Source organism: Phoenix dactylifera, chromosome 2, assembly GCF_009389715.1.
Source record: "Phoenix dactylifera cultivar Barhee BC4 chromosome 2, palm_55x_up_171113_PBpolish2nd_filt_p, whole genome shotgun sequence".
NCBI lineage: Eukaryota > Viridiplantae > Streptophyta > Magnoliopsida > Arecales > Arecaceae > Phoenix > Phoenix dactylifera.
This window is the reverse complement of record NC_052393.1, coordinates 20,869,944-20,896,741: the sequence shown is the minus strand read 5'-3', so window position 1 is coordinate 20,896,741 and position 26,798 is coordinate 20,869,944. Positions and strand designations below refer to the sequence as shown.

The 26,798-nt window shown below is 39.0% G+C and overlaps 2 protein-coding genes across 3 annotated transcripts; both read right to left on the bottom strand.

Moving 5' to 3' along the window:
- Nucleotides 1-2,000: 2,000 nt before the first annotated feature.
- LOC103718559 lies at nucleotides 2,001-16,546 on the bottom strand. The gene is made up of 3 exons (XM_008807443.4): nucleotides 16,239-16,546; nucleotides 9,608-10,522; nucleotides 2,001-4,448 (listed from the first exon to the last, which is right to left on the bottom strand). Exons 2-3 carry the CDS (start codon nucleotides 10,520-10,522, stop codon nucleotides 2,568-2,570), a joined length of 2,796 nt encoding a protein of 931 aa, XP_008805665.1. The 5' UTR covers nucleotides 16,239-16,546; the 3' UTR covers nucleotides 2,001-2,567.
- Nucleotides 16,547-19,772: 3,226 nt separating this feature from the next.
- On the bottom strand, nucleotides 19,773-26,086 carry LOC103718560 (F-box protein SKIP31-like). Of its 2 annotated transcripts, none has more exons than XM_008807444.4 (9): nucleotides 25,907-26,086; nucleotides 25,636-25,806; nucleotides 25,469-25,542; nucleotides 25,293-25,368; nucleotides 22,255-22,365; nucleotides 21,883-22,057; nucleotides 21,671-21,795; nucleotides 20,536-20,596; nucleotides 19,773-20,284 (listed from the first exon to the last, which is right to left on the bottom strand). In XM_008807444.4, the coding sequence occupies exons 1-9, from the start codon at nucleotides 25,985-25,987 to the stop codon at nucleotides 20,214-20,216; spliced, it is 945 nt and encodes a 314-aa protein (XP_008805666.1). In that variant the 5' UTR covers nucleotides 25,988-26,086; the 3' UTR covers nucleotides 19,773-20,213. The 2 variants fall into 2 exon arrangements, with proteins under 2 accessions (XP_008805666.1, XP_008805668.1); XM_008807446.4 differs by having other exon boundaries at nucleotides 25,636-25,803.
- Nucleotides 26,087-26,798: the final 712 nt, after the last annotated feature.

The window sequence follows — 26,798 nt, the reverse complement described above, 5'->3', positions numbered from 1 at the left end:
CTTGAACTTGAATCCCTGTGCAAGTTTTATCAAGCCAAGCTCATAGTACTAGGTTGCAAAATCGGGATCTTTTGGGTGGCATGTCACAGTCGTGCCGGTTTGGATTTCATGATGCTCTGAAGCATAGTCCAACTCTCATAGGTTGCAACCTCACAACCACACTCATAAGATGCTCTCCATGCGTGTCCTGCAACACGCGCTCCCCTTTGGGTCTTGAACTCATTCAGAATAAAAGCTCTTGTTCATATCATTGTAGTTGAGCACTGACGTCATAAGGATGGGCATAAGGAGAGGATTCTCCAATGTCAGTGCTCCCCCCATTCACAATTGCAGCTTATCATTACCCACAGATTCCAATCCATGGGATATCTATTTAGATAGGTTGGGTTGCCACTGCAGACGACAAATTAATGGGTTTTAACGCCATCCCTTTCGATGAATCATGGATTAGCCTCAAAGTCCCTTAGCAAATGGATCAACCAGGTTTTTAGCAGATTTAATATAGCGTATAGTGACCACGCTAGCCTTTCTGAGATCCTCGACATATTTACATCTGAGTCTTCTAATAAATCTGCTAGCTTTGGAGTTATCCTTCTTGACCTTGGGCTATAGCAGCTTGGTTATCACAATAAATAAATAGACACCGTTTGAATTGGTTTTCTTAATAAAAATAGATCAATTAGAAGATTTTTTAGCTATTCCACTTCTCTGCTAACAATTTCAGAGTCACTAGCTCAGATTCCATGTAGAGCAAGTCACAAGTGCCTACTTTGAGGATTTCTAGAGACAACCATCGTCCTAGAGTGAACACATATCAACTTGTGTTCTCAGTCCCAGCGGAGATCCAATTGGCATCATTGAATCTAGAGGCGCAATCGAGCTGAACCGAGTCAAATAGCTAGAGGCTTGAGCTCAACTTAATTGAAAATACTCGGGCTCAAAACTCGATCCGAGATTGATCGAGCGTTAATATCCAAGTTTGAACTCAAGTCAATTAAAACAAAAACAATACCAAGATCAACTCTATCAATCGAGTTCGAGCTTGAATTTGAAACTCGGTGATAATTAAAAAATATGGTTAAAACAAACTATAACAAAACATTATATTTTAAAATATTAACTTAATAATATATTATAAATAAAATAATATATATATATATATATATATATATATATATATATATATATATATATATATATATATATATATATATATATATTCGAGTCTCACAAGTCTTCGAACCAAGTATTTTGCTTCTCAAGCTCGAGTTGAAAAATTGTTCAAGCTACTCGAGCTCAACTTAAGCTTGATAATAATTGAGTCGAGTTGAGCTCAAGCAGCTCGCGAGCTGTTTGGCTCATTTATAGCCTAATTGAATCCCTCAAACATAACCAAGAAGCCTATATAATAAAGGCTATAATTACCAATTTCTTTGAGCTCCCTCATCAATCTCTCAAGTGCACTCCAATGACTCTTATCTTGCCAAGCATGCTTAGATAATCTACCAAAAGCGTGAGAAATGTCAGATCTTGTAGTATTTGCTAAGTAGTTCAAATGTCCAATTATTTAAAAATATTTAAATCTTTTAATTCCTCCTCCTTTGTTCCTACTTCATATAGGAATCAAAAGGAGTGGACGCAGGTGATCCATCGTCGATGACCCCCAGTTCTGGTCATTTTAGTTTTGCCCTCAGCCATCAACACGAAAACGCCATTCTGTATTATGCCCTCAGTCTGTGTGTCAGCGAAGGAGGCCCCAGCGAGTGCACAATAGATGAAGGCTTTTTTTTTTTTATGGTGAACCATAATAGATCAAGGTTTTTTGCTGATCTAAATTGACAACTGAAAGAACATGAATGTCACTTTAATGAATGGGTTCACTTGTTGAGCCTTCATTAGCGGCACAGCTGAATCTCTCAAAAGAAAACTAAAACAACCGTCAAAATCCTCTGCTCCTACAAGGCCGAACGGAGTGTGCAGAGAAAAATTGAAACCTCAAAGAAAAAGAAATTATCCATCTCTCATATAACAATGACCCCATAGAACATCAGCAATTATAGCCATTAAAATTCTACAAGATTGTATAAGTTCAGTACAAACTTGTACAGTGAGAAGCACAACCAAAAGAATTTAATGCTACATAATCAATTGAAATCAGCTGAGTACTGCCGTTCCCTTGTATAGACAGATTAGCCACTGCATCCATGCAATTTATTCTATCAATCTCATGATGAATAAACCAATATGGACAGCAAATGTTACCAGACCAAGAGGATGCTGAAGTTTCTGTCAAATGATGAGCCGCATTTGCGAACTCCCTGACCTTTGCTGTCCAGAGATTATGTGTCATGCGAATGCCCCCTGAAATCATCTTCCAATTAACTTGGACGAGCAAAGCTAGTATAGCATACCAAATGACCTTGTTAACATAAGACAACTGGAAAATCCCCAGCCACTGTGAAGTGCAGGTCCCCACGAATGTAGATCTCGTGCCTTGAGACCGCACAGCATCAGAAAAACCACAGTGCTGCATTTCCAGTTCTTCAAAGAAACAAAAGGTAGGCAGCTTAAGGTACCCCAACCAAATCATGAGTCGCTTTCCTTTCTGATTCAACATATGAACCATTAAGCATGATTTCATCGTTTGTATTGCTTCCATGCCATTCATTTGGTCCAGCATTTGGCTCCTTGATGTCAGAACTAACTGCACTGACACCAGATGAAGGAACAGGTACTGAGGTTTCAGTCCTGCGTACCCGCCGGGATGGCCTTCTTGTCAGGTTACCTGACAATGGGACTCTTGTGTCCCTTCCCTTGCGCTTTGTGCCTAGAAATCCACATGCAAGAGCTTCTAAAGCTCTTGTCGTTGGTGGTCGGTTCCTGGTGCTTTGCCTCCTAGAGTTCCTGGAAGGCTGCTCATCAAGCAGTACATTAGATGTCCCAACTACTTGGGAACCATTATCTTGCTGCTTTGTTTCTGGCAGGCATCCCTCTTTCTCTGGGTTCAGATAATCCTGGCTGCCCGCCACCTCTGTGCTGAAGGGTTCAGCAATCTCATAATCTGTTGGAATATGTGGTAGGTTTAAGTCAATGAAGGAGCGGGGTTGAGGCTTTTCCTTACTGACTGTGGTCTCACTTACAGAAATAGTAGCATAATGCTCCCCACTAAAAGCATACTTGCTGTTCTCATCTGGGCTATGATTAGTTGTAGTGTTCATAGGTACCTTCCCTCGAGACTGGTCAACCTCTGCACTTGTGGTATCATTTGCTTTCAATGAATCCAAATCATGGTGAATTTCCTCTTTCTTCAGTTGATGGCCTTTTGGGAAAGAGTAGGTGCGGCGACCAGTTCGTTCACACCTACAGGCAGTTAACCTCTTCCGTTTTGACATGGGGGCTAAATAATCTTGTTGGCCAGATTTTGCCCTGCGGCTGAATTGACACTTTGTATCCTTCATTCGTGGCTTTTCACTGGTCAGATTAGCACATTGATCATTGGAAACATGCCCATTTATTGGTAGCCTTTTGTTTGAAACAGTAACCATATTATCCGATGGACCAGATTGTGTTCCTTCATCAATTATGCAACTCTGGCTTTGTTCCACTCTCTTGTCAAGAGACTTATTCAGATCAGAATCTCCTTGATCATCTGATGAGCTATCATCAGAGTCCAACTGCTCCGATGAGCTATTGCTTCCTGTTTGTCCTGAATAAGATGAACGGTCATAAGGGGAAGGTAAACTCCTCAGTTCTCTTACTCTTAAGGGTCCTTCCCCTTGAACCATACTGGTATCCACAACAGTAAATTTCATGAGTTGCGAACTGCAATTTGGGAGCCTTGGACGGAGATAGCAGTGACGTCGATGCTCAGACAGACCATTTTGGTCTGATTTGTTATCTGCAGCCCATTCATTTTCATCCTTGATACTGCTGCTTTCTTCAGCTCCTTCGACCTCTAACTCAAGAAGCCTTGGGTCTGATGCGACTTTGCTCAAGACATCACTTACAGAATCAAAATAGTGATGGCCTTTTACAAGTTTTTTTCTGGAGAACTTCTTAACACCAGGGGTGAGAAATACTAATGCATGCTTAGAGACAACTGAGCAATCTTTAGGCTGCTCTGAATGCCAACCCCTTGCTAGCAAACGAGGCCAGACAGCTTCCCAGAAGAGATCATTCGACCTTGCTTTGCTTAACCTGAAATCACCTGTCAGAAACTTGATTATGTCACCAGATGAGAGAGAGGAGCATGCTTTGCCTATTGGAAGTTCAGGCCGGATAGAAACTGAATGGTTTGTTCTAACTGGATCTAATACAATGCCGGTAAGGTCATGCTTCCCTTTGCCGATTCCAATAGCTTCTACAAGAACTTCCATGCCAACAATAGCTTTTAAAGTGACGACAAATTCCTCAAGAGAAGCTGTTCCCTCGTTAAATGTCTTAATGGCCTGCCAAAATAATTATAATTTATAAATAGAATGCATACTTATATAATAAATATGCCATAAGAAATATGGACCATAAAAAATATCGAGTTTATAACTTCCAAGTCAGGAGGCGTGCATGGTATGAACAGGAACAGTACAAATATAACTTCAGGATGAGAAACAACAAAAAGGGCAAAATTAAAATGCGGGAATAACATGTTTGAATGAATAAACTCCAAGAGCAAGATGGACAAGTCATACACAACTTCTGAAAAAAAAAATAAGCAGCAAAGCATCTAGTGAGGGGAAAAACCCACTAATCAATCAAGAAACCTTCAAGTTTTACACTCTTAAAGGAACTACATCATTGAATAAATTGACATCAGATTCTTTTTCAAAAAGATAGTTTTTGTTGGTTCAAAGATCTTTTTCCGGCACAGGTAGTGAATCCCTTCATTTTGTTCGTAGTCCAAGAAACATGGTCTTTAAATATCATACCTTATCATAGTTCTCTTAATTGCATAGAGCTGAAGGAAAGAGAAAGTTCACCATGTGTCTTGGATTAACAAATGTTCTCTTAAATGATTTTCACAAGCCTAAGAACCACAGCACATAGTTTCGTTACGCTAAACATGACCTACAAGATTCTGGCTTTAAAAAAGGTCTTGGACAGGCTAACAGTAAATGCATTATAAAGTGATAAAATATAAATAGGTCAAGAATTTCTGTTACATTGATTGAATGTTAAAGATGGTGTTGACTTAAAAAAGTCTAGAAATCATACTCTTAAAAAGGCCTTTCATCAAAATGAGATGGGAAATGGAGTAATAACTAAGACCAAAAGTGTCAGTTCATATTACAGCATAAGCCTACCAGGAAAGGAGGTTCAAGCCAGGGGAAAAAAATCTTCCTTGGTTCCTTGTATGCTGGCTCTTTCCAAAAATATATTTGCCAACCTCTGATTGTTTTTGAACAGGATTTGAACATCTATTCATAAGTTTAAATATTTGAGGAAAACGTGTAAATCAATGGGTTTAAGCAAAGTAGCAAACCCTTTGTACATAGATTAATCTGTGCAATGAGAACCTCAAGAAGCATTTAATATGTAAACTGGCGAGATATCATGTTTCGGTTTTTTTCTGTTACCTTGGTCAATGAGGAAGCATAAAGCCAATCCTAAATAGTTGGATGGCTTGATGGTATACTTAAGGGTATTTTTTGTATTTTAACATGTTGACATGGGAATGACTTGTCTTTTTCTTCAAAATAACTTGTCAGACTGGAGGTTTAAAGCAACACTTGCACCAGAAAGTCCATTTGCCTAAATTTCTCATAAGTGGGGTTAGGGATCCTAATGAAAGACTTGAAATTTTTAGAGCATTTCACTTCAACTTTCCATAATGCAGCCCAAATTCTGATAAAGTTAATGGCGTTGTTGGTGTTGGTTCTTCAAAGTGCTAGTTCAGCGTTCCACTATTCAATATGCAGCCTAAGGTTAGTTGTGGAAGGAGGAGATTTTTAACATTATACATAAACAACCTTTAGTGTAGTGTAAGAGCCATGGTGGAATACCAACAATACGAGAGACCATTAATGGTAAAAGTCATTTACTGAGACACCTAAAATAAGAGCCCAAGCAAAACGACATACAACCAAAGAAGTATAAATGACCAAGACAAGAAAATACAATGCCTGCAATGGTCGTGGTGGCACTGTTGGTGGCTCAAATAATCTGCCTCAACTATGCAAAACACTGAAGAACTTGTCCCGACATTAATACTTAACTAAAGAAAGAGTATCTGTATGGATGTTTGTTGTTGAAAAGAAACATCAGCACCTATACTGGCTACAAAAGTAGCCATAGAAGAGGATAGCTGTTGCTAAGTGTGCTTCATCCGAGCAATCTTGACATATATCTGTAGCATATCCAACACTTGAATGGTGGAAGTTAGGAGACTGTTGCTAAGCCCAAACGACATGAACAGAGCATGACGTTAAGTACCAAAGGACCCAAGTGACTCCAGGCCAACATAAACAGGAGTTGAGGCTCTTGCAATTGTACGGTCCAAGGAAGATCGAAAATGTAAACAACCTTACCTTCGCATGTGGAGAGGCTGCTTCTATGTTTCAAACCCGTGACCTCCAGGTCACAATGGAGCAACCTTATCATTTACGCCAACATATCAATGATAAAACCCTATACACAAACCTCAACCCAAAGAAAGGTAGACATAGCAAAGTGTGATGGACCAAGTATAACTGATTAAGTGTGAAAGCCAACACACCAAGCCTAAAACTTAGAACATGAAAGACGAAAAAGAACCAAGAAAGTTGAAAGGAGAAGGGAAAAAGAAATAAGATATTTGTGATAATAAGAGGTCCTATATAACTATTAAGAAAGCACTGCAACCATAAAGCAACAGCAACAATTATCTAAAGACGTCATGTATTCAATAAAGTTGATTAACTTGCAAAGAATATAACAGAGGATAAAGGAAAGCTAATGTTATACATTTATATACCCATCAGCTTATAAGTTATGGTGCCATTATATATGCTTCAAAGTCATTACAGCAATGATTATATAACAACTCCATTTAGAAAATAGAATACTAATACTTCCTTAATGATAAATTTACATACAATTATTTCTATTTCAGTACAACACCACCACTTCTCTCTCCACTGTCCTCTCCAACCTTGATAGCCCGCCGGCCACTGCCTTCGAGAGCTCCACCTCCTCCTTCGTCCCCCTCCAACCCATCCCTCGCCTCTCCTTCGAGCCCCTCCTCCATCCCCCTTTGCACAAACAACCAAAGCCTCCTTGTCGGCCATCTTGTTGCAAACGCAAGTGTCCAGCGAGCCCCACCTCCCAATCTGCAGCACATAGTAGGCCCCCAACCTAATGACCTCTTCGAGCCTATCTCCCCTAGAGATCCCAACCACCCCACCTTTGATCCCTCCGCCCCCGACCATGCCCCCGGAAACTCCATCCACTCCACCTCTAACAACTTGAATCAATTCTCCAATGCCAATGCCACCTCCAATTCCTCTCCCATTGGCACAGTGCTCAGTCGACATGCACACCTCTCTGCCCTACAATCCCTTCAGCCCAATGCTCAAGCTGTGTTGCCTTTGTCCAGTAGCTTCAACTCCTACCAATCCCCAGTAGGCCCATGCCAAATCCTAGGGCGAAGCTAGCAATGCCGAATATTCCCTTGGAGCTTGTGCATTTGGTTGACTCCACAATCATAGGGAAGAAAGAGCACCAAGAAGCTCAAACCAATGGTGTTGGGTGGCGACAATAGTGATTTAGGGGACATGTCAAGATCCGTGGTCAACGTGCTACTTGTTACAATAGGAGTGGAAGGCCTTGATGCGACAAAAGGTGGTGAGCCTGCAAATTCTCCAAGTGTAATAATAAGTTTGAGAACTGCGATGGTTGTCGTCGAGCTAATCTCTTGGTTCCCTAGGAACAAGACTCGGTGATCCACGTCTCCAAGAACAAGAATAGTTATAGGTTTGCTTTTAGTTTTGCAAGCTTGCACTAAAAATCATGCAATGTGCTCGGCTGTGGGATTGCTTGGAGTCTTTCTGCTACAATCAGTAGAGCAAATATCCGTCGATTCCATTGATTGGGTATCTTGGGATGGGACACCATTATGCCAATATGTTCAGGTTTTACCTGGGCATCCATTGAATGCGATTGATATTCACTGCTAGCTTGGAGTGGTCAAGAAGACGGTCAAAAATCTGACTAGGCAATGCCACTATAGAGAAGACCATGCAGGGCAAGGAGGCGCGTGGCCCGACCTCGTAAAGAGAGGGTTCGTGCTCAAGAATTGCACTCAAACCCTCATGCTCATGCACAATCCATGGAGCACATGGCATTCAAAGTGAACACTAGCTTTAAAGACAACATCACAAGTTTTGATCCAACAAAATCTAAACAGACTTCGACAATAACAAACTTCTGTGATGGTCAAGATTTAAACTCTACCTATGTTAAGAGAAGAAAATGCCCAACCACAAACTTAAGAGAAAATAAAATAAAAATACGCAAAGATGTAATTCAAAGAGTTAACCTAGAGAGGATAAATTCATCATTTGGGACAGCACACTAATGATGTTGGGTGATGGACGGGCTACAGGATCACATTGGGTTAGTATGCTAACTTGAACGACCCAATTAAAAATTTTTAAACCCCAATGGGTGTCAATGTGAACCGATCAAATTAGACGGGGTGAAACTATATTTTTTCCTAAAATAAATTTAGGGTGTTAACTATTAGTTTTTCTTCCATATCCGAAGGAAGAAAATCTTCAACTATTTCTCTTTCTAATTTGACATAATAATCAATTATATCTTACTGATAGAATAATAGATTTCTAAGCTTTTTATTATTACGATGTACAAGGTTCGCCATTTCGAAACCGGACCCCATACCGATACCATCCTATTTCTGTGTCGGTACGTTAGATATGGAGGCCAGTTCAGCGTACTGACACTTGGCATGCCTTCTGTACTATGTACCATTCGGTACTGGTATGGTACACATCGGTACCGACCGGTACGGCAAATCTTGGCAGTGTATACATTACTTTGTAGTATAACTTTCGAAATAACATATCAGCATGACAATGCCATAAAGTGCAAAGGCACCATCGACAACAAATAAAAACAGAGTTTAGAAGTAGCAACTTCCATATATCAGCTGGAGACACATTCTCAATGCCAAATCAAAAGAACTAAATGTTCATTACTGCACAGATTTGTGAGATTAGTAATTTGTTAGTAGTGTTCTACAATAGGCATTCTTGAAATTAATTAAAAAATCAACTTAGCCAAATTCTATAGTTTTAGAAAAGAATTGCAGCACTACTAGCATCTATGCATATGTTCTGATTCATCTATTGTATATCTATAGTGGAAACTTCTGGAAGTACATACCACATGGATACAATAGTAATAGGTGCATGTACAGAAATATACACATAATCTATGATATATGACCCTTGAATATGTATTGGACAAAAATATCATTAAAACACACCAACTGTATATGTATGAAACTACAGGACATTACACTGTCTGGAAAATGCAAAATTGGCATTTTATGGGCACAAAGCAATAATTGCATAGTTTGCAATGCATGTTCAGCGAAGGCACAGGAACAAACCTCCAGCAAAGTATCTTGACCTTCCTTTGACACTGTTGGTAGCACACGTGACAGTAGTTCCTGTTGTCTCCAACCTGTGAAAATGCGCTGTCCAAGTATGCACTTCCTACTTCGTATCTTTTTACATTCTGACCATCTACAATACACATCAGACCTATAAAACTTTCCATAGTAGTAGGACAATATATCTCCCATCCTTTTATTCTCCATAAATTTCTTCACCTGAAGAAGATTTTTTCCGAAAATGTAAAGACCAAGGAGAAAACTCTGTTCCTCAGCATTGCTCCAAGAGGGAGCCGGTGAACCAGGCAATGGACTGAAAACTTTGGCTTTACTCTGATGGAGCCACGGAGAACCTGTATGCATCTGATCATTTGCGGCCCTGCATTCCTGGCTTGTGAAACCTCCAGATTCTTTTCCCTGATCTGCCAAGTCATTTAGTAGCTCAACTTTACATGCCGAGCCTTGAGGATGTATATCATGATAACTTGAATCTTCTGCTGGAAGTTCACCCACTATGCTGCATGTAGCATCAATCTGACTTTCTTTATCCCTTCCAAAGTCCGCAAACCCAGCTTCATTACCACCAATTTTGGAAGCAGGGAATTCATTCTGTTCATTTTTTATGGGATCACCTGTATGGTGAATCCACATAATTGGAATGGCTAATCCTAGTCCAAAAATATAGTTGTCATCAAGCATGTTCTCAGTATTAATCTGGTGGGATCTTAGTTGAAGGCGTTCCAATTCTGTCGCGATGGTTGGGATTTCCACCTGGTACTGATCCCCTATGCGAGGGCACACTGGTGGTTCATCATCGACATCATCCATGCCAGGGGAACCCAGAAAATGTAACTGGTCAGAAAATGTCTCCGCGGTCTCTTCTTCACCATTTTCTAGTTCAACAGAATTCATCTGCGAAATTAGAGGGAAAAGATAAAAGTCTGCATTTTGCATAGATCCAAAAATGGCATAAGGACAAATCAGCCATCGAGCAGAAGTAATTGTGAAACACAGCTACTGTATTCAGCATAATAAGAACAGCAACTGGGCTGCTGAGAATGAATCACTGATATAGATAAATTCAAACCAAGGAACAAGAAGTTGAATATTATTAGTATTATGTTACAGTCAAAATGGAAAAACAGCTTCTGCTCTGTTTGAACATCTTTGATGTGCCTGTAGAGCATTTGAAGCATGTTACTGTTAAATTTTTCAAGCCAACGGTGTCTTCTATAATTAGACATTCCAGGGTAGACATGTAGCAAATTTACAAACTGTAATTGTGTTTAAATATGTGCAAGCAATTTAGGGATTCAAACAGAAGGTCCAAGAAGATATACCTGGAAGGATATAGGCAAAAACCTTCGAAAACTATTTTCCTATGAGGGTTCCATTGACACAAATCAACATAGTAGTACTTGACATGATAATAACTTTACCTACAAATCCAATTATACCAAACCACCCAAAGTGGGATAAATGTGAGGTGAAGGGAGGCTTAAACAGGTGTACAGGTGAATGACCATGCAATTTAATGTACTTAGTTACAATGCTAATACACTACCAAAGATCAGACAAGAGGTGAAAAAAGGAAGAGTTTGAAAGGTATAAAGGCAGATGACAATGCGGAAACGGATTAATTTTTCTTAAATTAGGCTATATTTCTCTGATGCTTGAGGACTTTTGATGATAAATCCACTCCCTATGTTAAAGATTTGGGATATGTTCAAATTTTGCTTTTTAGTCTGTACTTCATGATGTAGATGTGGAAGTACCTTCCCATTCAAAACCTGCCTCTTCTCTGTTTCTAAGATGATAAATTTTGTAAAGCTGATTTCCAGTTGCATAAGCTTGAACTGCATAAATAATAACTAATGAGACGACAGGTCTTCCTACCTACCAACTAGACCTTTAGGTTCATTTAGGCCCCTCTCATGCCCATAGTTGTGTCATCAAGAAATTGCATTAATTCTGTTAAGGTTGACAACAAGTTAACATTTGATCAAAGTGGATCCTGGTGGATCAGGCTTTGATCAATGAAGCATGGATCCATCCACCAGATAGAATAAGACTTGGTGGTTTAAGGCTCCACTATCATAAATATAACTCAATAAGAAGGTAAGGAGAAAAATGACAGATACAAGGAAGTAAAGCATTCAACAATTGAAACATAATAAGTTAGAACAATTTTATTTAGCAAGAGCAGATTACACTTCTTTTTCTCTTTTGAGCACCTAATGTCCTGTACACATCATGTAGAACAAGGAAAAAATCCACAAAGGTCATCAACACATGAATCATCTCTATTATTTAGCAAGCATAGTCTTAACTCCTAAAGGGCAGCGAGAGGTAATTCCATCAAGATGATATAATTAAGTAATGGCCTAGAACTCTAATGGTTTTTCTGGCTCATTCAACTTCATTTAATGAAGACAGGTAAACGCTTTTATAAGAAAAAACCGTGAAGCATTTGCATTACAAAGAAATATATAATAATATATGGGCAATTATGACCAGTGTGTTAAAAAGTGGATAGAAGGTACATAATAGCCTGGGGTTTTGTAGCAGATACTGGATAGCAGACTGCTAAAATATATCAATATTTTTTATTACAAGTATGAACATACAATATTTACATAACTTCATGCAAGAAATTAAAAAAATCAAGAAAAACTATAAAATATGATCCAGCTAGCATCATAATATCATGTTGACATCCAAATAATGTGAAGGTCTACAATGTAATAAGAAACATCATCCTCCACCAAACATAGTAACATCACTCATAACATGTCCACAATCATATAGCATCAACCATAAAGAAAAATGTCTACAATCATATAACATAATTCACTTCCCTTTCTCCCTTTTCCCCTAAATTCCATTCGATTAAGGAATGAAATAGCTAGCTTGTCCCATGCTTTAACCATCCCATTGGACCAACAAATTACTGGATCAATCTAATTGGAAGTCAATCCAGCCAATATGGAATAAACCACTCACTTTTAACCAGTATTGTAGCGACTGCAATAGCAGACTTTCGCCTGATATATTGTCCTTCAAAACCAAGCGCCATATAGCGCCACTATGATACTTGGCATAGTGTTTTCAGGTCGAAATTGCTATGGTGGCCAACTTTAAAACAATGATTATGACAATAGAGTAAGAAAGCAAACATAAAGATGACAAGTAACCACAAGATATGGTATGCAAGTCAAAAAAAGCTCCAACATACCACATATCAATGCTCCTCACCGACTTGGTACACCTCATAGATGGGCAACTTCTTTTTGTCCTAACTTCTAACCAAACAGCATATCAAAATATTTGCCATCATTTGCAGTTACCTGGCCCACCATGTGAAAGCACGGATAGTATGTTATGATGTGAAGCCAGTTCCTGCATAGTGTTCCTGCTCCCACTATTTGTGCCACTAGGCAATATTTGAAGCACAAAATTAATAATTGCCTCATCTGAATCTTGATCCCTCTACACAGGCTTCCAAGGTTCATCTTAAAATGAGTTCATATTAAAACTCTTGTCCATTATCATCACTAATAGTCCAAGAATCAAAATGATGAAGTCATCAAGTTGGCGACCAAAATGCTGAAGTCATCACCCCTTAACATTAGCAAAGGACCAGGAGGCGGTAGATAATCTCATTAACAACACCACATTAATTTTCATCCAATCACCTCTCTGTTTCAAAGGTCGTCATAAAATGAGAATTTGGCCATCATAATGGTTCGGCAACAATTCAACTTCGAAAGGAGAAAAACGATTACAAATCTTAGCAGCTGGAATCTTCTATTTATTTTTTATTTTTCCTTTTTTCCTCATATTGCTAGAGAAAACTAATGAGATGTTAATGCCTTGAAAACCATTGAGAAATAAAGTTAATCATTTTTAGCTGATTTTAAGCCTTGTTCCATTCCATTTTGGCTTTTGCTGGTATATGCTCATGCAGTGTAATTATAGTCATGTACATTTGGCATGAGTTTCATAGTGCTCTAGCCTCTGCAATTGTTGTGGTTTTGGTCATGAATTTTCTTCATAGTCTTATTTTGACAGGAGTTTTAGTCTCATCCATCTCTGATTGTATCTTTTGCATCTTCTAGATTTTAATCTTACTCAAGGTGGAAAGTTTCTAAATGTTCTACAACTATGGAGCTTTTGGCATGAGTTTTCTTCACTAATATTGGTTTCATAGGTTTGTCGTAGATTGGAGAAATATAGGTACAAAATTCTGTACAAGACAAAATTCATTCCTAAAAAAATATTTTACGCTCTGTATGAAACTGAGTCATGAACTATTGGTTGTACTCAATGTCTGCCAAACTAGTACCGGTAGGCGTACCGGCGGCCTATCGGACCGATTCGGGCTGTACCGAACCGGTACCATTGGTTTGGCCGAGTTTCGGCTACCGCGCGTGGCATTGTGGCAAACTGAAGGCGTACCAATGCGAACTGGTCTGATTCGCACTGGTACCAGGCTTGTACCGGTGGAACCACTCTGGTCAGCACCGGTACACCTTCTGTACCACTTGATTTCGGCCCCTAACCGTTTTTCACCGCAGTACCGGACCGGTCCGGTACGTGCTGAACCATGGTTGTACTGTTTGGAGTACTAGTACCAATACCTATTTTGATACCCTATCGATATGATATGGTTAGTATTGTACGATGCCGTACTAACGAATGGAATGCCTCTAGTTGTCAGAACAACAAAAATGAGGTGTACCATACACATGGTTTTGTTTCAAAGGGTATGCCAGTTTTAGCACAATACAGCTGGTCAGTACAGATTAGCATTCCCCAGCATTTAAATACTTGATTAGATAATTTTGAGTTTATCAAGTAGCTTTAGAGAAGAAGAAATAATGAAGCAAGCCTGATCCACATATCTAGGATATAAAGATTGCCCTTTTCATGATCCATCTGCAATGCCTATTTAAGACACTCCGACACAATAATTTAATTAGTAATTAGGGTTGAAAATGGGCTTGGGTCAGGCCGACTTCAGGCCGAGCTTCGAGCTAGGCTGAAAAAATGTTCATGCTAGATTTGGGCTTAAATATAAAGCCCATTTATTTTTTGGGCCAGGCTCAGGTATGTCATTGGCCTGGCCTCGAGCCCGGCCCAAGCCCGAACAAGGCCCAAAACAGAGCCTAAATTTAGGCCTGAATCAATTTATTTTTGTATGTTGTTATTTAGAGAGAAAAATGAGGAACTAAATGATAAATTGAAATGGGTTTAGCTAAGAATAATGAATCATATATCATTTACTTGTGTTATAGGAGAGCCTAATTTTAACTAGCTCATTTATTTGTGAAGCAATATTATGAAATATTAAACTTCAATCAAGTTCGGGCCAAACCTATTTTTGGCCCAAACCGATAATTCAAGCCGGCTCAATCAGGTTCGAGCTAGGTTCGGGCCTGGGCTCGAGTCAAGCTCGGGCTTGGATTATCCAAAAATTTTCGGGCCTACGCCTAGCCCGAAACCCCAAAAAAAGAGGACCGATTCGGGTCGAGGCATGGCCCAGCCTGGCCCACTTCCAGCCCCATTAGTCATATAAAGAAAAAAAGTGGAAGCATTTTAGTTAGTTAAGAAACAAAAGAAAAAAACTTCCTTCACGTGCCTAGTATAATTTTAAGTAATGAAAGATTGATCTTGAATGAACATATGCATGAGTATCATGAGAAATGGGGACTGGCTAATCTTTATTCATATGATTTTATGAATAACCTACTAGGGATCTCTATCAGCAATCTAAAAGGAGTTAGAAGAGGAATGTCGAGACATGATAAGCAAGTATCACATGCCTTAGAAACTACTTCTTAAAGTAGGGTCACTTAACAATTTAATGCCAGAATTCTGATTTATCCTAAATTCCTAGTTTTTACCTGTGCTAGCCAGTTTTATGCCAAAGTTCAGCATGAAATGAATATAGATCTTAGGTCCAACTATTTACCACAAGATCTGTATGTTCCAGATTATGAACTATATATGTAATGATTTTGTGGAAAAAGCAAAAGAGGGTATTAGTGGTGCCCTAGGGCCGTCAGAACTATGCTATCAACATTTTTTATTCATGCAAGGATCCCCAACCATGAGGTAATTCTCAATGCTTTCAAATATGAAGTTTCTTGAAAATTTTGAGATAGTTTTGTTGGACGGACATTAAAATAAGTTGTTTAGAGGCTGTCTATTAATCTACTAGTCTACTAATCCAAGCAGCCCCACCCCACCAATTAAGTACTAGAATAAACACAAATGCCATGGACGTTGGCTGCCCCTTTTATGACCTGTTAGTTATAACGAGGAAGAACATGAAGGCTGATTACTTTATTTCCATGAAAGCAAAAGTTTACAAGAGGCGATCGAGGTCTTCGTGATGGCGAGAGTAGTCATCACAACGATGACATTGGTGATCAACAAAATCTACCAACGCATAAACCCTAATTTCAAGAAACCAAAAGCAAAACGGAAACCCTAAATCACGAAAACATAAACCCTAATTCTTTCGCCAAATTCGAGCACAACCGTTACCACATTCAACTCAAAACTAAACATCTAACTCGCTATTTCAGACCAAATCAAAAGAGGAGGAGGGAAGGAATGCTACACTCTGGGGACGATCGCGGGCGGCGACGGGAGGGCGGCGGAGCTTCGGAAGACGAGGTAGAGGACGGCGAGATGGCGGCGATGTCGGCGGCAGCGGAGGAGAGGTTGAAGCCCTTGACGGCGATGACTTGGGGGTCTTTGGAAGACGAGGTAGACGACGCCGGCAGCGGCGTCGGTGGCGAGGACGAGGTAGAGGGACCGCGGACAGTAGGGCGAGAGAGATGGTAGGGCGGGGAGGAGATCGAGGTCGAGAGCTTGGGGGTCGGGAAACGACTTCAAGAATGGCCCGAGAGAGACTCGTCTATGTGCCTCTCGGCATTTTACGTACATATGGGTTTTTTCCCCTTAATACGTACATATGGTTTTGACTTCACACCTGCGGTTGCGGTTAGACGCCGAATGAGTGATCTGGGGTAAAAACATTTAACCGTTGAACGGATAATGATGAGTTGGTGCGATAGAATTATGATAACTCATAAAAATAATAATAATAATAAAATAATTTTTTAATTAAAATGGATGCATTATTAGTTATAAATATGTATACAACTAAAAAAATTAAAAAAATATATATACTGAGTAAACTTCTTTCTTCCATCCAAAGAGTATCCCTAGGGTAGTTGGCCATTCGTTGCCTCCTTAACAAAAGAAAATAGTTTTAGTGGCCAACTTTATATTACATTTTCTCCCTGAAATAATTTTATATTACTCTCTTTTCTCCTCAAAATAAAGTTAACTAGATTATATTATGTTTGAGGGTGTTGGGACATTAAAAGATGAGTTAACTGCTCATTCATTTCTAATCATGAAGCATCTTTTGCAAGAGGATGAATAAAGATTAAAAAGAGTGGCAAGAAGCTTTATGACTTTCCCGCTAAATATGCTATCTTGATTTGCTGATTCAAAATCATAAAAAAATGTATCGTAAACCACCAACAAAGAAGCTCTCTCTCCTTACTCTCGTTCCCTTTTTTTTTTTCCTTCTTTCTTTCACTGTTTTGCTTTGTTTTTCACCTATATTTAGTGGGCAACCTGAAACTGTTTTGCTTTTTCACCTGCATGCATGTATATGTAGAGCGAATTTGTTCTCAGGATGGTACGTAGGGTATCTTGATCCCAGGCCACTTCTCTTTCCCTTGGTTTTCATTTCTATTTTTCTTTTATAAGTATGTAAACAATCTTTATAATATTTATCAAATTCTAGCCTCCTTCTTAACACACTCATGATTTTCAGCAATCTCGGATTTGTACAATATTAAAAAGTTGAGTTAAATTATTGTAAGAAAATATAAAATATATAAATAAATCTACCTTATCCTATCAACTTAAATTTTTGGGATAAGTGATAATTTCCACATGGCATTAAAACAGAGGTCTTCCTATAAAACTTCCTGCAGTTCCTTTCGCAAAATCCTGTCATATATTGTTGTGAGGGTCTCCTCTTCAACCAACAGCAGCATGTCTTGTAATTCTCCTTTTGCCTCTAGCACCAAATAAGCCAAGCCAGGGCAGCCAATGGTTACTGCAAAAGCTACGTAAGAGAGAGCTTTTACAACCACTAGCAGGGCTGGCTTCGTGGATCAATTAATTATTTTCTTTTGCAACCATTATAGATGCTATAACACGGTAGCAAGCACCAAGATAGGAGCATCATACTTCACCCCTTCATGGTCGCTGCACCAGTACTAATTTCCAAGTTGTGCTCCCTGCAATTCATGAGAGAGATCGATTGGTTATATATAGTTTTGGGGAAAAATATGGCGGCCAACGGGGTAGATGCAGGAACATTTGGGTATGATTCACCAGCCTAACCCATTCAACGGTCTAATTGGCATCACTTCCATTACAGAATAGAAATTGCCGATTTTGATATGCTGATGCTAGATAAAAGCATCAATAATTTGACTCGCACGCCAAAATATGCCGACTCTACTAAAAAGCCCTTGATATATTAAGGGCCGACTGCCATATAAGGCAAAAAAATTCTCATAGAAATGTTCTAAATAGGTTCAATAAACATTGTATGCATAGTGTGGTTGGGTCTCCTACCAGAAATGTTTCACCAATGTCTCCTTCCTTTACCTAGCATTCCAAATTAGCTTGTGAAATTTATGGAAATAAAAATATATAGATTGCTTTAATAGAAGATATCCCATTCGATTCATCCTCTAATTCAACAATTTACAGGCAACGGTAATAGTATGGTATTCTGTCAATTGGCATGGCATCGCTCTGATTCTTTGAATCTGTCAAAATTTGAAGATCAATCAGGAATTGTTAATGAATAAATTAGGACGCACGTTTCACTCATCAGAGTCATCTTGGTTAATTTAGTTGACAGACCCAACCCACCGACGCTACTAGTTGAGTACTCTTTCTTTGAAACATGCAGGCAAAGCTTCAGGAGGGGATTGAAGCGTTTGCTGAAAGTCAAATGCCTTCGTGTATTCAATATACGAAATTAGGTGGAGAAACAAAATTGTAAATTGATTTTTTTTTTCCAATACGTCACAGGAGATTGATTAACAACTCTGTTTGAGTTATTTATTACAGAGTTATCCCGAATTTCTTTGATTTGGTCTTTTGCGCTGCTTTATTATTCTGTTCTGATGGTCTCATGGAAAAAGGGAAACATGAGAATGCAGCTTTTTTTTAATTTATGATCAAGAACTTAGAATTTAACTCCAACATCTTTTGTTCCTAGATCTCTCCCTACGCACTAAATTGGTCAGGGAACCACTGTATATGTTGATATAGAAAAATAAAATTACATACATATCCTGCTAGATATTAGAATTTAGATAAATACCCTTCCAAATTACATTCATATTTCTCATCCGACTCAAAGCTTATATAACTCACAGGAAAATCAAATCAAAAATTCTTGAAAACCCTCCTCGGACAATCGATTTGCATGAGTCCGATAAGTCCATAGATGTCGCCTGTAATGTTAGTACATACGGCAAACATAAGTTATTAAAGGAATTGCAGCAAGATTAGGTGTTTTTCATCTGGCTAACCTTATGATACGGACAACAAGCTTGAGAACTTCCAAAGGCACTACTCACCCGCGAGCAACTCCCACTGAGCCCTCTTCCCACTGGAGAATATTCGATACGGATAGACAAGTTTTATCCATATCCTCCCCACTCACAGGAAAGCCACACCATGGCAGCTCCTTCCATGTGTGAATACGTCATACCAGCACCACCTAAGTACCGGCAGACCAGATGACGACTTCACCGGACAAACCAGACAAAGGGCATCCAGTTTCCACATTTAATCGACACCCGCGCGTTTCGAACCTGCGCCACTCCAGTGGAATCTTAGCCCCATTCCAACCGTGCTACCACCTTGGTGGTTCCAAAGGCACTTTCAAGTCATCAACTACGCCTCTTTAGACCGGAGAGCCAGCCCCGCGAAAAATATCTAGTTCATCATTCAACTAGGAAGAAGCCTAGCTAAGCATTAGTTGAGATTTCTGTTAGTACACTGCACCAGTGTAATTTCTCGCTTCAGAATAGATTAGGTCAGATTACCACCGAAGAAACCTGCTTGCATTAGGTATGCTTAATTTTTGACAGATATGCCGATGGTACTATAATTGATCCTAAAAATATTTACATAACAAGGCCCCAGTGCTTCTGCAGTTAAGATTAACTAAAAACTAGCAGTATGCACATGCAAATAATATTAGATAATGAAAACAAGTGCTATCTTTCATGCTTTAACGACTGATGCTTGAGGATTCTACAAGGCATTCTATGCAATCATCCCACCTGGTAACAGCAATTATCATCAAGCCGCTGATTTGAAGAAACACTTTGGAAGAGAGGCTTAGCTTAAATGGACTCATAAATTTGCTATATACTGGATGGTCCTGTCACAATGATATTCTATGCTTTTATCTCACTTTGCAACCTCGTCATAAAAATTGATTGCTGCAATGATCAGGAAAGCAGGGATTCATAATATTTCAGCAAAACCTTAATGCCTTTTCAAGTTCCTTCTCATCAGCACAGTTGTAACCCAACAAATAGGCTCGTGCTGTCAAAAAAGACCCAAAAGAAAAAAAAAACATGAGACATGAATGCCCACAGATCGTTATATTTTTTTATGAAGCATTAGAAGAAAAAACTGTGCTTTGCTTTTGCCACAAAACGCTATGCAGCTCAACTAGTCATTATTAAGATTTTAAGCTATATATATATATATATATATATATATATATATATATATATATATATATATATGTATGTATGTATATATAATAAAAAAAAAGAGAGTTGAACTCGTACCAAAACGTCCAGATCCCATAAAAGGCTCTGCTTCATCTGTAACACCACCTAGTTGCTGCTCCTGAAATTTGAAGAAACTGAAGGTCAGCAAAGAGCAATTATATGATAAGATTGGACTTTAGAGAGAATGAAAGCTAGTAAGCCTTGACCCAGCGACATGTTGTTGGCTTTATAGACTTTTCACCTTTTCCACATATTAAGTACCATACCATCAGCTAGTAAGTTTGGAGGATAGGGTTTTAATTCCTATAAGACCTAATACAGCAAGCTGTTCAAAAAAAGAATATTGAATTTGTTTGTTGGTTGAAATATATTAGATTAAAATAACTCAAGATGGAATCACGAGACATGGTCTCTTTGCAGTTTTAGACTCACTAGACAAACCAGTTGCAAAGCAATTTGGGTCCTGCTACATAGATCTCACTCAATAGTAATAGGATGCTGCAGGTTGGAGTGTTAGTGACAAAATGATATTGTGCCACTACAAAAGATAGCACATGGCGCAACTTCCAAGTCCAAATGTGCGCATATATACATGCACATTACTTTCATCATTTTTCATCACTTAGAATCAATTAGTTTTCGAGACTAACATCAGATATAAAAACTTTAAAATTATGTGTAAGGGACATGTTGGTAAATATTTAGATGTCTTAACATTCATGATACTTGAAGAGGAAGGTCCAATTCAAAGAATAAAGGTACCACGCATAAGTTAGATAGGTCGAGGTTTAAAAAAAGAAAAAATTCCTAGCGTAAAAGAGTAGGCCAGGAGGGTTATTGAAATACAATTTTCGAGGTATCCCATTTTACATAAAAAGAGTAAAAGGGGACAAGCAACTAGTGAGGTGTTGTCAGACTATCTTAACAAGCTTTCTAAGCACGGTCCATGTATTGAAGACCTAGATTAGTTAAACATTGGTTGAGAAGTCTAAAGTCATTAGATCGTGCTTAAAGTGTCCCTATCCACCATGCAGATCTGATTTTTGTAACATAAATATGGGTAATTACTGACTTATCGTTCAGGAGGACTACAAAATTTTATCAAAAGTATTATATACACACACATTCATACATGTATTTATACATACATACATACATGTGTATGAAAAAGTATGATATGTTCCCAACTTACAATGTCTGAAGGATCTGCTTCCTCATCAGGAGAGAGCCATCTATCAAAACAATGACCAGAAATGGTGCAGACCAGAAGCCCACTAGATTGATCAAGGACAGCTTCTCTGCAAGGATCATCACAAACTGCAGATGCAAAAAAAAACAAAAAACAAAACCAAATTTAGCCATGGACGTCATTCTTTAGTGATGTCATAGAGGGGAGTGACCTACCATGCACACGACCAGTCTTCTCACAAATAAAAGCATCTCCGATTTGGGAGTACAAGCATGTGTTTCCCGAACATGCATGGCCTGCCACTGCTTCATCAGTTAAGCCTCTGCTGCTTTTCCAAATAGACACTTGATCAGCCACCGTTCTATCAAGTATTACTTGATCATCATTGACCTTCACAATTTCAAGGCTACAATTAGTTCTTTTAATTAAACCCAACCTCTAACGACGGGATGGCAATCTCTATAACTGGACCAAACCAGTTGGAGAGAGGTACAAAGCCATAGATTAATATTCGTATTCACAAGCAAAATAACAATGAGATCTCTGAAACATGAAAAAAACATAAATAACAGTTAGTGTATTTTTACTTGTGACAGAAGAGGTGCTTGACTTCTCTTTGCTGCCTGCATTTGTATATAGTACTCCTTAAACTCTGCCGGAGTGTTTCTCACAAATTCAACCATATCCTCTTTATCACGCTGGCCAAAAAAAAAGAAGGTAAAAAGATCAGCAGTGCTGTTTAGTGAATGCAGTGATTTATAATAACAGAAAACAAATGTTTCCATTGATACTCTAATAATATCTTCCACAATTGACTTATCCATTACTAGATTGTATAATAAAATTGAATATATTTGACCAGACAATCCTCCATCTTCATCATAACTAAGCAAAATAGACAAGTTCATAAATCTCTTACATTCTTTTTACAGTGTGTGTGGAATTTTTGCTATTACAAGTGTGGGAATTTCATTTTGAAAAGCAAATGTAGAAGTAGGCTTTTCCACCTCATAAGCATAGTTGAACTTGATGAGAATATGATATTTTACATGAATCCAAAAGGAAAAAAAAAAGAGTTAATGCATTTTTGGGCAACTAATGAAAGCACCTCGCTGACTTAGTGCCCCTAGTCCTATCACATGATTAGGCAAGACATTACTTGTTTGAGTATGGTAGGGGCTTTAACAATTAACTGTCATTTCCAAGTAGTCAATCCATATAAGCGTTAAGTTTAAAAGGATCTACCTCTGTGCTGAAAGGTTGAAGGGATCCCAGTCTTTGGTTGCAAAACTTGAGCTTATAGTTCCTAGAATTAATTTGGTCTATCTAAAGAGAAACAAAAAAAGAAGTTATGTTTGATTGATTATTTAATGCAATTTAGTTTTAGAGGTCTTTAGATGCTCGACTATGATATCCATGGGGCATCCTGAATTTGGACCAGCAACATACTTAACACAGTTTGTTGAAGGGAGCACTCTTATATAAGCAGATATTCTAGTGGATAAAGGACCTAGACTGATGGATTTTTATGTTGCCTAACAATTTTTTTCCTCTCAAGAATTAGTAGAGAACAAACGTAAATAGTTTTCTCCTTTGCCTTCTTCACTTTGCCGACAAGATCATTAAAATTCACTTCAGAGTATATGCTTTCACTATACTTACGATGATGTTGTCCCTATATCTACTAGATTTTCAAAATTTGAGTCACCCCAAGTAGTCTTCGCCAAACCGACTTGAACCTGGTGGTTCGGTCAATACCAAACCAACTCGACAGCAAATCAGGACAGTTCAATTAATCAGGCCGATTCAGTTTATAACCACCCTCTTAGTTCGATGGTTCGATTGTTTGAGATCTTTTAAGAGTGTTCTTGTTTGCTCTCTCCTCGTTGGATGCTCGCTTGATCACTCTCTTTCCTCTCTCTTCAATATCATGATGTTGTCGGCCGCTCTCGAGGTAAGCCGCCCCCTCCCTCTCTCCATCAAATGCTCGCTCACTCTCTCCCTCTCTCCCCACCTCTTCAAATGTTGCGACACCATCGACCGCCTATGAGGTAAGCCTCCACCTCTTCCCCCTCCCCTCTCCACCGAACACTCGCTTGATCTCCCCCCTTTTCGGTGCCACAACGGCATCAACCACCCTCGAGGTAAGCCTCTTTCCCTCTCTCTCTCTCCCCCCCCCCCCTCTCCCTCCTCTCTCTCTTTTTCCTTCTCTTCCCTCTCCCTCCTCATGATCCAATATGCCCTGACTTGGTAGGTACATACTGATACCGTACTAAACCAGTCACCAGTTAATACGAGCTCTGATACCAGTCTGGTAGATCTCGACCCCAAGCTTCTATGTATTGTAAAAAAAGAAGTGAAGAAAAGATCCTCTAACAACCATCATGGAGTACATGGGGGAAAAATCACTTTTTCTTTATATTTCAAAGTCAGATCTTTATAAAACAAGCTTATGTAGTCTATTTATTTCTCATACATCCTTTGTTACAAGACTAAATGGTGGTGTGTAGTACACAATGATGCTTTGCGAGTCATCAAATGATCCACTATATAACCAAAGGGTATAAAAAATCATTCCAAAAGCAATCTCGTCTTGCATTTAACCTTCTTGATTTCATTTTATCATTGGTGCAGTGGTCCACTTAGATATTACAGATGCAATCTATTTTCTAATTTATCTATATTTTGTGTTGTTGCAACATAAGTTTGATATACTATGGCATCTTAAGAACCAGCAATCCTAACATAGCACAGAGCATCAGTAGGGGAGCTCAAGCCCTTGTGTCAATCATCCAAAGCAACCAACATTCACGTATCCAACTTTATCATAGCCAAAAATTGCTAGGGCTCCAACATCATCTTGATCAACCAAAATTTAAGGATCATGGACTCAATGTTCTTTGATATCTTTCACCAAATCTGAACTAAAATTAAATCAGCTCGAGATAAGGCCCGAGAAAAACCTGATTGCACCCAATAAAGTGTTTTTCCAACATCTAGTTCTCATACACCGAACATCTGAAGCACTTCTTGCACATGAAAATAATTATTCCTCAATGGTTTTTCAAGTTTATTGATTTCTTAAAGTAACACTAAGCACATACCTAGGATGGTTTTCAAGTTTACTGATTTCTTTCCCTCTTCCTCAATTTTTCTCCCTAAACTTCCTCCTTCCTCCCTTGCAACCTACATTATTATTTTATTCTGCTAGGTCTCCACTGTTTACGGTAAAGCTGCTTCTTAGTCCCTATAAGATTTGCACTAGAATGACAGATTTTTCCTTTAAGGACAAAACTATAAAAGAAAAGGACTTTACATACCATAGGCTCCATCATGTATCTCAAAGAGATAGCAATGCCATGTCACACCCATAACTTAGAATTTAATGCCTTCATTTGTGAATGTATAAGAACATCTGACACTAAAGTAAAATGGGAGCTGGCATCAATAAAATATTCCTACAGAATTATTAAAAAGTCGGAAGATTATAAGTTCCACCAAGTACCCTAATGCCTTGAAACAAAGTAACTCTGCTTCATACCAGAAATTATTTGATCATGTAGACTATATTCTAGCAAACAATACAAAATCCATTCTTGCATACAGGGATATCTGAACAGCAAACCTGGATATAAAGCTTCTTCCAAGCACATGCTCGCAACTTCCCATTAGGAGGAGCCAGTCCCCATCGCATGCAATACCTGCAATTGAAAATAAATAATTAAACAAAAAAGATTGTTTTTCCCTTTTCTTCTTCAAATAAGAACGCTTGAGCATAAAAGGGAGGAGTTTTTTGCTCACAGGCGGCGCCAGAGGCTCTCATCGGACGCCGCAAAGTTCATGAACTTACAGACCATAGAACACGCGATGAGATCCTGCCATCGCACCCAAACCCCATCATTAGATAAAACCAAACCCCCGTCCAAAATTCCGCTCAAACTGGGAATTTCTTTCTAATAAGCACCTACCTCGGAAGAGAGAAACTTGAAGACGTGGTGGAAAAGCTCGGGCGGTATCCTGCCGAAGACGCCGCTCTCGATCGGCCTGGGCAGCGGAGGCCTGCTTCGGCCACCCTGCAGCGAGCTCTCCCCCTCGATCCGCGTCCTCTTCGACGGCCTCCCCGCTGCTGTCTCCTCCTGCTGAGATCCATCCATCCATCAATTCCATAATCATAAAGAAACCCTAACCCTAATCCAAACCCTGTAATCGCGAGGAGGTGGAGAGAAGACCGGGACGGACCTGGTCGGGGACGCCGGAAAGGATCTCGGATTCAAGGAAGTGGGCGAGCACTTCGTCTTCGTCGTCGTCGGGACCCACCATGATCGGAGCAAGCCCTCCGATCGGGGCGAAGAGGGATCGCGCGGCGCGCTAGAGAGAGAGAGAGGGCAAAGAGAGTCGTAAACCCGGGGGCGAGGGTGAGACGAGGGTGTGCGGTGAGAATACCGCCCCGTCGCGTGCGTCGCTCGTGGCAGCAAGGCGGCAACGCTGATACGCTTTGGTGGCGCGCTGCGTACAGGAAATTTTCAATCATACACCGTTCATCCACTAGATCGTCCTTTGTGATTTGTGATTCTTTCATTATTATTTTGAAAAAGTGAATATTAATTACTGATAGAAGTCTTTGCACATCCTTTCCATTGCAAAAGAGATATTTGATGTTGATCTTATAGCATAGAAAGAGACAAATGCGGCTATTGGAGCCAATTAGGGTAGGTTTTTGGCGGGTAAATATTATAGTAAAATTGGTGACCAACTTATCTATATTCACGTGCTTTTCTAGATGGATAAGTTATTTTTTCTTGAGTAATATTTATTTATAAAATAAAAAGAAATTCTTACCCATCTAGAAGATGGAAAAGTCATTTTTCCATCAGTCTTTAAAATACTTTTTTTATTCCTAAATACTCTTCATCCTAATATTTATATTATTTTATATTATATATTTATTATTATAAATATATATAGGATATTATAGAAAATATAGATGAATCATAGCAACTTACCTAGAAAAGTAGTAATATAAAAAAACATGGATAATAACTTCTGGAGCCCCTTTCTAATACATAAAAGAGCATGCATAAACTATTTTCCGTCTAAATGTTACCTTAAAAATACTTATGCAAAAAAATAC

Bases quoted from the DNA above. Each gene is read 5' to 3' on its own strand.
- LOC103718560 (XM_008807444.4), bottom strand. From the start codon at position 25,987: ATGGTGGGTCCCGACGACGACGAAGACGAAGTGCTCGCCCACTTCCTT. The intron at 22,058-22,254 runs GTAAAAATACAC...GAAATTGTGAAG, and splicing joins AAGCACCTCTTCTGTCACAA to GTCAATGATGATCAAGTAAT. The intron at 21,796-21,882 runs GTAGGTCACTCC...TTGCATCTGCAG, and splicing joins GAAGACTGGTCGTGTGCATG to TTTGTGATGATCCTTGCAGA.
- LOC103718559 (XM_008807443.4), bottom strand. From the start codon at position 10,522: ATGAATTCTGTTGAACTAGAAAATGGTGAAGAAGAGACCGCGGAGACA. The intron at 4,449-9,607 runs GTTTGTTCCTGT...TTATTTTGGCAG, and splicing joins GTCAAGATACTTTGCTGGAG to GCCATTAAGACATTTAACGA.